Consider the following 12,514-nt stretch of genomic DNA (forward strand, 5'->3'; position numbering starts at 1 on the left):
AGAATTAATCCTTATTCATTGTGCATTACCCCATTCGTGCCATGTTGAATAGTGAGGAAAACACTAGTGGGTTTTTTTTTTTTTTTTTTTTTTTTTTTTACTACTGTAACTCTGAAATCACAGTAACAATACATCCTCCGTTAACGAAATCCTATTAGAAGCATTACATGCAGTCTGGCGCATGTTTTTTTTTTTTATTATTTCAGAGGCGTTGGGCTAACACTTCAAAAGCTTTTAAACACATCAATGATAAAACATATTAAGTACCGTATGGCAGAGAAGTTGCATAGCAAAGTCTGATCCTAAACAATATCTGTTCACAGATCACTTCAGGTATGGTGATCAGCACCTTTGTGTCTGCTCCGATCATGTACGTCTCTGCCTGGCTATTAACCATCCCCTTGATGGATCCCAAGCCCCTGGCCTCTGCTTTACAGAATGTCAGCTTTGATATTGGCATAGTGAGCCTGGTGTCTTTGGTGAGTCTTCTGGTGGTTACATTCAACACAATGCATGCCGGTAAATTTGCAGTGTGGAGCTTTGCGGCTTTAAACCTACAAGTCTGTTCAAGCAGTCTGTGCTCATTACCCTTTATTTTTTTTAAATACACTGTCTGTATTAATTATTTTCTTTTTTCGCTGCAGATCTGGTCACTTGCGGTCTTACTTTTGAGTAAGAAATACAAACGGCTTCCTCACCTGCTTACTGCAAACTTACTCCTAGCACAGGTCAGTGACTTGTATAAATGAATAGACCTCATATTGGGGGGAAAAGGTGCTTTCCCTCTTATTAAAAATCAATGAAGCTGCCAGACATCCTAGTTTGCACAAGTCTGTAGAAAAGCAGGCATTAAAGGCTTCTTAAAATCGACAAAACTGGGGCATTTTCACCATGCACCTATGTATCAAAGTATTTTTCCCAGCTTTCACCTTGGCGAGTGTCGGGCAGATGAGTTGGGGAGGAGTTGCATGGTGCACAGATTATATGGAGCTGTATAAAATCCAGCGTTCCATTATTTTCCCCTTCTACTTGCAAAAAATAAATAAAAATCATCCAGACCTAAAGGGGGCCCAGTCTAACCATGCACCAGGTATAAGAAACACTTTTATTTCATTTTTTTTTTTTACATATGACACAGATGTGCTCCCAAAATAGTATAATGCATCACAATACCATTGTCTCTGTTTACACATGTAGTCGGCAATTTTTAATTATTATTATTATTATTTTTTTTAATTCTGCGTGACTGGTTCTGTTTTTGTAAATCCGCCCCCTACATTTACTTGGTCTGATGAGGGCTGGCATACAGTCTTATCACCAAAAGGATATTACATAAAGATTATAAAAACTGTCCAAAACCTTTTTGCTTATCATGAAACTTAAAACAATATCTTTAAAAATGCTTGTCCCACTCGGCTCATTTAACCTATTAGACATGCCACTGTCCTTCGTTCCCTTTCGTCAGGACTTCCCCTTCCAGTTGATGTTTATGCAGAAATGATGTATCTGGCTATTGCTTATTGGGGACCATAGTTGCTGGTTAATAAAAATTTGGAATGCCCTTCACCTCAGTACCCGACTAGCACCCTCTCTTTACACCTTTTAAGACCCACCTTAAATCACACCTGCTTAACTAAGCCTATGGGTAGCTCCATGGCTGATAATTCACACCTCCTACATAAACCTTGGCCCCTTGCAGACGCACTTACCAGAATACCCTCCTACTGTCTCTGTACGTTCTTCCTACCTACCAATTAAATTGTAAGCACTTCGGGGCAGGGCCTCATTTTCCTAAATGTTACTTTGTCTGAAGCACTTCCCATTATGTGTTATTTATATGATTGTCACATGTATTACTGCTGTAAAGCGCCAAGTACATAAATGGCCATACATGCATACATTTCCAAAGTAGTGTTGCGGCCTCTCGAGTGCAAACAGAACTCGAAGCATAATATTACCATCAGCCAAAATATTCTGTAACATATATTTGCTGTAAATACACTGTAGGGATATTGACTTGTTTTTGGTTTCTTCACAGTTTATTGTGTGCATTGGAATGGTGCTGTGGAACTTCATTATAAAAGAGCAAAACCTGGTGGGGCAGATTCTAGTGTTTGTCATTCTGTACAGTGCTTTGTACAGCACTTACTTGTGGACAGGTAATCACCGAGATTGGGTCATTTTTGTTGGGAGTCAAAAATGAGAATGTTGAACCATTTTGCAAATGAATACATGTAAAACTCAAAAAGATTGAAAAACGATTCGAAAGTGAGAGAATAGTCACGGGAAAAAATATTGGGAAGTCATGTTTTATCAAAAATTTATAAGGGGGGAAAAAACTAGGGACTTGAGTTTCACATAAATCTGTATGTTCTGACGGGGTTAATCAGGAGAAGATTTCTTATCAAATGCATTTGATGCTAAAGCGTACAGTGTAGTTGGCCCCTGTGTAACTTGAAATGGTTGTATAAAAACTAAACAAATTCCTCAAAGTGCAGGTCTCCTGCAAGACGGGCGCACAAATTTATTTTTTTATTTTTTTGCTGCCCCCCCCCTGTGTGCCGGCTCCAGAACTAGTGCCCCCCCCCCTCTCCAGTGACCTGGCGTCAAATGACGTGCGTTTCCATGACTGTGTCATTTGACGCGCGTTTCCATGACTATGCGTCACATGACCCCGCGACGTCATTTGACGCCACTTTGTCATGGCGAGGTGACCAGAAGCCGGCTGAATCCCAGTAAGTTGAAGTTGTAGAGAGACCTCCCGCGGTCCCCCGGCATTTAATTTAAATGCTTCGGGGAAGAGTGCGGGGCCTTTGCAACCGCGGGCCCGTCCAGGAAAATCCCACCCCCCCTCCCCCTCCAGATTGCACACCACTGCTCTAGGACAGAGGTACAAGTAGAGCTCTACTCACAAGTTCGCAATGCAACAGGGGAGAAACAATGTTTCAGGTCCCTGATTAAAGGCCCATATGGGACCTGAAACATTGTTTCTCCTCTGTTCTTGGCATTGTGAACTTGTGAGTAGAGCTCTACTTTATACCTCTGTCCTAGAGGAGACCTGCATTTTTGAGGAATGTGTTTGTCTATGACTGTTGTGTTGACTGCAGTAGCATGATTCTCCTCGCCTGAAACTGTATTGTATAAAAACTAGCAGCTTAAAAACAAATAAGACATTGGCAAGATTCCCTTTTTAGTGCATGGACAGGCTAACTAAGCATCAGAAAATATCTGTATAAATAAGATTTCAAGATGTGCAAACCCATGGGATGTGTGTTCAATTTAGCACTTGAGTTCCCTTTCTGCTGGAGTTCAGGAGTGCTCGACAAATGTCCTGTTTGTAGCAATTTAGGGTAGTGCAAGACTTGTGGTAGAAATCTATTGACTGTTTTTTCAACAAGGGTTCCTATGAACCCTAGGGCCCGCAGGCATCTCTAAAGGGTTCCCTGCAATTTTCAGGTCATATGAAAATGATTCCAAATACAGAAGACTTGACAATGCATCTCATATCAGACATGCTATTGGAGAGGGTTGGGGTTTCCATCAATGCATCTGATCTCAGACATGCTATTGGAGAGGGTTGGGGTTCTGCAGATTTTCACAATATAATTATGGAGTTCCTTAGCTAACAAAAGGTTAAAAAAAAAAAAAAAGAAGCCTTTTGATTACTTTTTATTGAAAACGACTTAAATCTGCCGATCGATTCATTCTCCCGTGATCGATCAGCAAGATCCTGCTTCCTAGGGTTCACTAAATGGCAAGCTTTCAGTTTCAATCAAGCCTTCAGTCAGTGTAGGTCAGTCAGTAACTACAATGTATCCTGATATTACGAAGGTAACATTATCTATTGTTCCAGTTTGAAGCTCAAACTGCTGGGAATATTGGCAGCAAATTATCACAATCAAGAAAGTGTTGCAAATATCTTGCACTGCCGGGGGAAGTGTACTAAAATCCTGCTATAAAAATCAATGGATGAACAGTATATATTAAAACTCATTAAAAATGGCATTCAGTTTAATTTAAAAATAAAATAAATGTAGTAAGGAGAACCTAATACTACATAAGCTGATAAAACACACATGTAGGATATTGGATGGATTGCTCCTTTTAATACAGATTTGATCCTATGCAAGAACTTTCTTAGACTGATGTGAACACTATAACAAACCAACTGATGTGCTTCCGCATGAAGTCTTTTTCAGCAGTTCAATAAATCGGCCCCAGATGCTCTTTGCCTTTCATATCTAGAGAACTTTTTTTGGTTGCCATTTATATGCTTTAAACCTAATGTCCAGTCTCCTCCCTGCGTGAGTAATAAAGTTGCTACTAAATGGTTTGCTGACAGCCTCTTTCCAGGGGCTCTACTGCAGAGAGCATGTTCTGAACCTGAAGTATCCAGCAGTAACACTAGCAGATATATAATAGTCTCCTTGGTTCACAAAAATGTTACATAATCGAGAACGCTAGATACAGTCTCTGCGTTAAAGACTTGGGGAATGTAGGCTATGCAGCACCTGGCCTGTAAACTTAAATGCAAGTTACCCGAGTCTTTGGACATAGAAATGCATTTAATTTTTTATTTATTTTTAAAAAAATTTTTTTTATCATACTCTGCTTTGCAGATGAAGGGTTTAGGGATTTATACTTCTGTAATTATAATAATGGATCCAACATTTATTTTTCAGCTACTGGGCAAATGTCTAATGCCGAGTGGAATGTAAATGGCGTGATTTAGAATCTGAATTTGTAGATCTATTTTCCGTCTGATCCAATTATCTAACTCTGAAATCTTGTACGATATTTGTATTCTTGTAACGTACTTGTGTACTTGTCTGTAGGCATGATTGATATTATTGGAACATGAGTAAACCTTTCTCTAAATACTAGGTCCTTGATTGGAGTATAACTGTGTATATGCTCAAAACTCAAGATCGTTCGTTGATTTGTATAGCTATACTATTTCTGCCAAACCTACATTGAATTGTTGTTTTTCATTCTCTCCTCTCAGGTCTTATCTCCCTTTCCTTACTTTTGTTAAAGAAAAGAGATGATGGGAAGATTCCAATAGTTTTTATAGTCCTAGCTGGCTGGGGGTAAGTGTTTAGATTATGCTGTATGTGCATTGAATAACTGAATATTTTCTAGATGATCCTTACAATTTATCGTTAAAGCAGCAATCCCGACTAATTTATCTTTCCACCCCTTTGGGGCCCCCTGAGCTGACCCATGTTTTCAGCTCTGTGGACCACCTAGTTTCCAAGAAGATACCGGCTAAACATTTGGGGATTTTATTTTCCCGCATCACTGTCCCTTTTGTCCCACGTGACGCTCGAGATTTAAACTGCCATTATTTTTCCCCTGGAGGGGACTGACGCACTGTAACTTCACTGCGCTATATGACCCGTTGAGGCACCAAAAGAAATGTTGCACTTTCCTATTGCATAACTGCTTGGTAACTATGGACCAACATCTTTCCATGAAGAAATGAAATTTTGTTTTTGTTTTTATTTCCCCCAGCATTCCTGTGTTAATAGTGTGTATTCTTTTGATTGTCGGGGAACATGATGTGGACAATATTGACTCTGCTTTCTTCTATGGAAAGAATCAGGTACAGTAAGCATATGGAACACACAGGACTGCCAAAGTTTCTTTATGAACATGATTTTAGAGCTGCTTACAGATGCAGGGACACTAAAAAAAAAACAAAAGTACGTTCCTGATGTCTTTTAATGTAGCTAAATGGCTGCTCTTCAAAGTAAAAACTCACAAAGACCAAACATCATCATTTCTGTTGGACACACTTAAAATCACTGACTGCAGGCTGTTAAAGTAGCAATCTGGGGTTCCTCAGAATTTCACAATAATAATTTATAGGGTTCCTCAACTAAGAAAAAGTTAAACACTGCCCTACTGCATTTATATGGTGAAGAAAGCTTTAGAAATAGACATGCAGGTTGTGTGATCGGGATCACTTCATTGTGTAATGTAAATTGAATACATTGGCACATGATGGTTATAGAGCAGGGGTGCGCAAACTATTCGTGCTGCGCCCCCCCCCCCCCCACCTTCCTTTCCGGCGTGAGGGGGTCATGTGACATCACGCCATGACCCTGCGGTGTCATATGAAGCCGGGTCACCGAAGATCCAGCTGGCAGCAGGTAAGTAAATTAGAGGTCTCGCACCTCCCTCTGCATTTAATTTAAATGCCGTGGGGACCCTGTAACAGCCCGCGCCCCCCCCCCCATCAAAATCTCCCGCCCCCCAGTTTGCGCACCACTGTTATAGAGCATTAGCGGAGCCCAGCAAAGGGGTATTTCATTTGAGAAGGAGTTATGAAGCGAAATTTTCACTAATACACATTACAGATTACAGGTAGAGAGAGAAATTCTGGCGGTGCATCTGCTCCTGAGAGGAAAAACTGCAGACCGGGACTTCTTACTGGTCAAAAAGCTAGGGAGCTTGGGACTTTTTTTCTCTCAATGTTTGAATACACATACGCATGTTCATTTTCAGTTTCTGTATTGCTTGCAACTAGACCGCTCTTAATGTCAATAATGCACATCTCCTATTGCAATTTTTGTCTTGTACTAGATTATCAGCACAGCAGTGATCCTGTCCTGCAGCATACTGCTAGCAGGCGTATCTCTTATGTGTATGAGCCGAAATGGACAGGATGGCAATTACCAGGTGCTGAACCAGTCCTCCCAAAGCAGTAGCAGCAGGACAGTGGACTCTACGAGTGAATCAAAGCCAGATAGTCCTGCAGTGATGAGTACGTCCCCGATTTCTGCAGACCCTACCGCAGGAGGTCAATTTAACAATTTTAAGCATTGTTTTCATTTGTGCCTTCTAACTTTTTTTTATTTTAGAACTGCATTCCAACTTATTTAAAAAAAAAAAAAAAAAGTATGTACGATATACGATTGGCCATCAAGAGGAACCTGCTTCTCTGCACAGCTCTCTCCTACCATAAAAAGCAAGCTCAACACAAGATGCCAAAAATTCTGCCAATTACTGACCATATTAAAGGCCAAGACTCTGATATTCCCTTGAGTTCTGAAAGCTGATTTCTGGGCATTCTTCTTCCAGAATGCCCAGAATTGTTGGTACCTTGTCAAGTTTTGAATTCTAGCCAATCCATTTTAAGAGCTGCAGCAGACGTCGTACAGTGAGTTCAGCAGCTCTCAGGCAACAGTAGCCAAGAGACTGACTCCTCCCCCTCCCTGTGTGTGTGTGTGTGTGTGTGTGTGTTATAAGTATAGTAGAGCAAAATTATAGAAGGGTTTAAGAAAGCACAGCAAAAGTTCTAGATAATGTAGAATATTGTGTTAATAAATAGTCTATAATTCAATACAGACAGTGATGCCTTGTTCTTTGGAGATTACTTCGTTAATGCTCTGAATTTTGACCAATCGGAGAGCAGGAATTTCTATAACTCCTGATATTTCAAGCCATGTATCCTATAATTAATTAAAAAGCCTTTAGAATAGAGGTCTCCCAATGCATTGCAGGCTCATGTGGAGGGAGAGGGGATACTTAAACATAAAGGCAATGAATATTCTATTTCTGTTTGGATAGGTTACCTTGGGTCACACTGTATTAATAATACTTGCACATTTTCTCTTTGCAGGGCTCTGTGCATGTGGGCAGGAAAACCGAGATTTGTGTCGGTCAGTGGAGTCCGCGTCTGCGCTGAATATAAATGGGCCTCCTAGCATTGAGGAAGGTACGGGACCTTTGTCACGGAGCCTACTGTGGAAAAAACTCTGTTCAAATGATCTCTACTTCTGAGAACTATAGAAGCTTTTCCACAATGTTAGTCCCTGCACAAGCCAAAAACGTATTTAGCTCTCTAAACTGGCTTCATTGGGTTTCTAACAGCTGACCTCCAAGTAATAAAATGGCTGGATTTGTTATCCAGTTAAACATTGTTGCATTGTATCTTACAGCATTAAGTAAATATTCTTGTCCAAGAGGCACTTCCCCCCCCACCCCCCTCTGTCTTGCAGTTCCAAGTCCAAAATACGTTGCTTTGGGAGTGCTGCATGAAACTCCTGTTTGGCAGTATGAATGTCTGTCCTTTAAGGAGTAACCTCTATTACAACAAACACCGCACCCTGACAGATTTAGCTACTGAAATAGTATGCATGGATGTACATTTTTATTTACATAGGACCCAACATCTACACACTACTATACAGACCAAATAGTATAAAGTAAATGTGTAAATGTAAATCTAAAAGTAAATATGCTAAAAAGAAAACAAACCCCTGCCTTTAAATAGAAGTGGTTTAATGGGTGACATACAGGAGGTGTAAAGCGTAAATAATCTATAAAATATGTTACCCGTTTGATTTTTATGAAGCTGTTAAAAAAATGTTAAAATATTTTTTGTACAACAAAAATCTTATTTAACCCCACTCTTTCCATTATTTAAGCACATGAATGTCTAAGTCGCTGCAATTCCCAGGGATGTGTGTTATCCCAAGAAGAACAGCAGGTGCATGGTGGAGACGCACAGATGGCCAGACACATCTTACTTTGCTTGCTTCTTATTGTTGGTCTCTTTGCGGTAAGTAGTTTTCATTGCACAGGAGTGCGTCGCAGGGTCCGCCTGGCAGTCAAGGGGTTAAAGCTGAATCTTTTCCACTCGCAGGCTTCAAAGAAACACATTTTAAAAACGATCCACTGACCGTCCTATAAACTTTTCAATTCTTCCAATTCCCTCCCCTGTGAACGGTGCAACTACAGTAGAGGCTTGCTCAAATGCTGTCCCTCCACTACATTGGGTGAAGGTTCATTGTCTGATATCACTTTAAGGCCCTAACATGATCTTTCCTATTAGAAGTAGTTCTGCTGTATATGTGAGGAAGAGACTTAAGATGTTTCTTAATCTTGTGTACAACTACATACTGTATATGAAGAACGATCATGTTGGTTCCTTAAACAGTACCCCAACCTGCAGCTAACCTCAATTGCTCCAGGATTGATGCTGTACTAGATCTCTGCACCTTCTTCCGGTGACCCGGAGAAGGTGTTGCAGACACTCATACAGATGAGTTTGTTTAGGTTCCTTGATGTATGCTGGAAGTTCTCGCATTGCTACTTTGTTGCTAAGTAACAGTTGTCTAAGTGACAATGTATGCAATTATATTGTTTGACTACATTTTGATGAAACTTGCTGCATTAATATGTGCTCTTCTGCACAGGTTATTTTATATTTCAAGTTACGTCTCACTAAGGGGCTTATTCAGACACTCAAGTCAGTGGGTGTTTGGCTGATTGGAGCTGATCGAATGCTTCAGATCGAATGCTTCAGAGCTTATTGAATAAGCACCCAAATATTAAAAAAGAAAACCTAAAAAAACAAAAAACCATTGTGTGGAATAAAAGTAATTTTGTGTATCGTATACAGGTGTAACATTTCATATAGTAATACAATGGGGAACATGCTGTCTTAAAGCATTTGTGATCTATGTCATTAAAATGGAATGATCAGGCTGCATTACATGCTTTCCCTTAGTGTTTCAACAATTCATTTCACCATATTGCCCCTCAAAGTCTGATTTCTGTCCAACCAGCCTTTCTGCAGCTGTTTTCTCTGCCTGTCCATTTTATTATTATATTTTTTACTTTTCAGAATGTATCCAGCTGTTTCTGGTGGCTTTTTAACATGGAACCAGGAAGACTCTACGTTGAACTTCAGTTCTTTTGTGCTGTGTTTAACTTTGGTCAGGTGTGTGGACTTAAATTCCTGTTCAGTTGAACGAACATTTGTTTTGTTTTTTAAAATAATTGGCCAGATTTGAATCCATGTGCCAAATTCTTAACTTAATTGGTGAAAGTCATTTTTTGTTCCTGTGCTTCATTTTAAAAGTGGGATGTAAGCTTTGGAGGGCAGTGACTATTTGTGTTAACTGTATTAGTGCTGTACAAATAATTCTGTAATAGAATTCGTATTGAGTCCATATAAAATTGATTCAAGCCTGCACCATTTCTTATGACTTTATTATTATTCTGAATAGCAAAATGTTAAATTCCTGCAATGCTTTAAAAAAATTTTTTATATACTAATCTCTTCTGCCAAGAACTTTAAAAGTAGTCTCTCTCTGAATGTGTGTTTAATGGGTTTGTAATGCACATTTTTGTGGTGTTGCCTAACCTATCGCAATGCTTTACTCTTCTCATCTGATCAATAGAAGTCTGTTCCATTGAGAGGTTCTAACATGTTCACATTTTTTAAACGGTGCTATACCTACAAATATAATACATTTATTGTGAAGTTTAATGCGAGGCTCAGGGGCTCTGGTAAATGTTAATGGTGGGAGTTTTGCAGGGAGTTAAGGGTACATTTATACTAAAATGTGCCTGTTAAAACAGTTTTGGTAAAGCATCAGATATATAAAGGAAGGGACTGCCGTTTAGTTCCATTTTACAAAATCATGTATTCCAAGTGACAATATTGTGTTCTGCTCAACACCGTATGGGTACAAGTGTAAGCAGACAACATCACGCCATATCAACACAGATTTATTTTTTTATTATGCTGGATGGTTTATCTGGTAATGTTGAGTAAAGCTGTCTAACCATCTTTTGTGGATTCTTTTTACAGGGTTTCATTTCATTTGGCATTTTTGGATTGGATAAACATTTGATCATTCTCCCATGCAAGAAAAGGTATCTTTATATACATACTTTTCTAAGTCAAGAAGTAGCTTCTATTGAAGCCAGGTTGCTTATGGATTCTGAGTGTTGTGGTTGGTGTTGGAAGAAAGGATAGGATAGGTATTGATGGTACATGATCTGTGAGAAACCTGCATATGTAGCACATTACATTGTTCCCCCTGATAACACAACATATCCTATAATACTGTCGCAGAGTTTTTGTAGGATTTAATGGCCGTGCGCAGAATATCACAAAACACCCCACCATAATGCACTGGAGGTGACAATATGTTTGATAATTAAACGGGAAGTATTTGGATAGGAGATTGGAGCCAAGATTTAGACCAAATATACCTATTACAAAATGTGAGGTCTTATTTTTATGTGGGGTAGTAGCACACATTTTTATAAGCCCTTTTATTTTTATGGGATGTGTGAGATTTACCTCTTTTCTGAGAGGTGTCTTGTGATTTATTCATAGATCACAAGACATGAATTAATGGCTGGATCACAATGGATTTATTAATCAACTGTCATCTCCGTGAGCAACTCAGTAAACCTATTCGATATAATGAAAAATAGCTAATCCACTTGCTTTGGGTCTTGATACAGTTTTCTCCAGTAGAAAATATATTTAAGAGTTTTTATATTTTTCAGGTTGCATGTATACAGTGTTCAGGATGAGGGACAAAATTAGTTTTGATGTTTGTTTGTCTCTTCAGTTTCTATGGTTTGGGTTTTCTAGGCTTGCATTCCTCTGGAGAGGCCGAGAATCAGATGTGAACACTGAAGAAGCCATGTTGCCTGACGAAATACGGATGACATGCCACCAGTTTGTACAGTATCATAAAGAACTGTGTGTAAGGAACATTGTCAAGGAAAGAAGGTATGAGCTGTAATCCAGCGGTGTTGAAGATGGGAAGTGTAAGGTTGTTTACAGCAATTAATAAAATCTGTGTACCTGTGGGATACAGCAGTTTGTCCCTCTTAGTCTCACAGTTGGTATACGGCAGATATGAAAAAAAATTATATTTAGAAAAGAAAAAGCGTTGTTGATATTTCATATCTTCTAATTTTAAAAGTTTCTCCTATTTAGTTTTCATACAGTAAACATTCTAAAAATCATTGGCACTTTAGCATAATGTTATTGAGATATAGTAAGTCAGTTTAACGTGTGTGTGTGTGTCTTAACAGAATCAGGGAATGGTACTTCTCAACCATATGTATATTTCTATTTATATAGTGCCATTTATGTACATAGCACTTCACAGCAGTAATACACGTGACATAATAATATAACACCTAATGGGAATAAGCACTACAGACATAACAGTAACAATAGGGGGGGGGGGGGGGTCCCTGCCCTGAAGAGCTTACAATCTACGTGGTAATTAAGAACTTGGATGCAGTAGGGAGGGTGTTATAGTAAGTGCGTCTGGAAGGGGCCAAGGTCAGTGCATCTGAGATGTATAGTATGTCTCTACAACCGGGTCCTGGCCAGTCAAGCAGGATTATTACTTCTTTGTATGAGATATTAGGTGGGAAGTGACACTTTTTTGAATGAAAAGGTTCTGCTGCACAGTACACTACAGCAAGAGAGCGCAAACTTTTTCTGCTGCGCCCCCGTCTTCCCTGCTGCTATACACGTGCCCCCCACTCCCTACCTTAGAGTGTGTCAAATGACATCACTTGACATGACCCACGGCGGCATTTTATGCCGCGTTGCCATGGCGACGCGTCACAGAGCGGCTGAATCTGGGTAAGTAAACAGTCGCAGAGGCCTCACATGATCCCCTGGCATTTAATTTAAATGCTGTGGGGAAGAGCTCGGGGCCTCTGCAACCGCCCGCGC

The 12,514-nt window shown here is 39.7% G+C and overlaps 1 protein-coding gene across 3 annotated transcripts in view; it reads left to right on the forward strand.

The window, feature by feature from the left end:
• The window catches only part of GPR155 (G protein-coupled receptor 155), a 48,793-nt gene that overhangs the window by 32,176 nt on the left and 4,103 nt on the right, over positions 1 to 12,514 (forward strand). For 2 of the 3 annotated variants that reach the window (XM_075609032.1, XM_075609030.1), the window contains exons 5-15: positions 324 to 479; positions 645 to 728; positions 2,039 to 2,159; positions 5,006 to 5,090; positions 5,515 to 5,605; positions 6,589 to 6,805; positions 7,628 to 7,723; positions 8,436 to 8,569; positions 9,638 to 9,733; positions 10,610 to 10,674; positions 11,408 to 11,548. In XM_075609032.1, the coding sequence (XP_075465147.1) occupies positions 324 to 479; positions 645 to 728; positions 2,039 to 2,159; positions 5,006 to 5,090; positions 5,515 to 5,605; positions 6,589 to 6,805; positions 7,628 to 7,723; positions 8,436 to 8,569; positions 9,638 to 9,733; positions 10,610 to 10,674; positions 11,408 to 11,548 (1,286 nt within the window). The remainder of the gene's footprint in view (positions 1 to 323; positions 480 to 644; positions 729 to 2,038; positions 2,160 to 5,005; positions 5,091 to 5,514; positions 5,606 to 6,588; positions 6,806 to 7,627; positions 7,724 to 8,435; positions 8,570 to 9,637; positions 9,734 to 10,609; positions 10,675 to 11,407; positions 11,549 to 12,514) is intronic. The other variant, XM_075609031.1, reaches the window with a different exon arrangement.

The sequence above is a fragment of the Ascaphus truei genome, chromosome 7 (assembly GCF_040206685.1).
Source record: "Ascaphus truei isolate aAscTru1 chromosome 7, aAscTru1.hap1, whole genome shotgun sequence".
In the NCBI taxonomy this organism is placed as follows: Eukaryota; Metazoa; Chordata; class Amphibia; order Anura; family Ascaphidae; genus Ascaphus; species Ascaphus truei.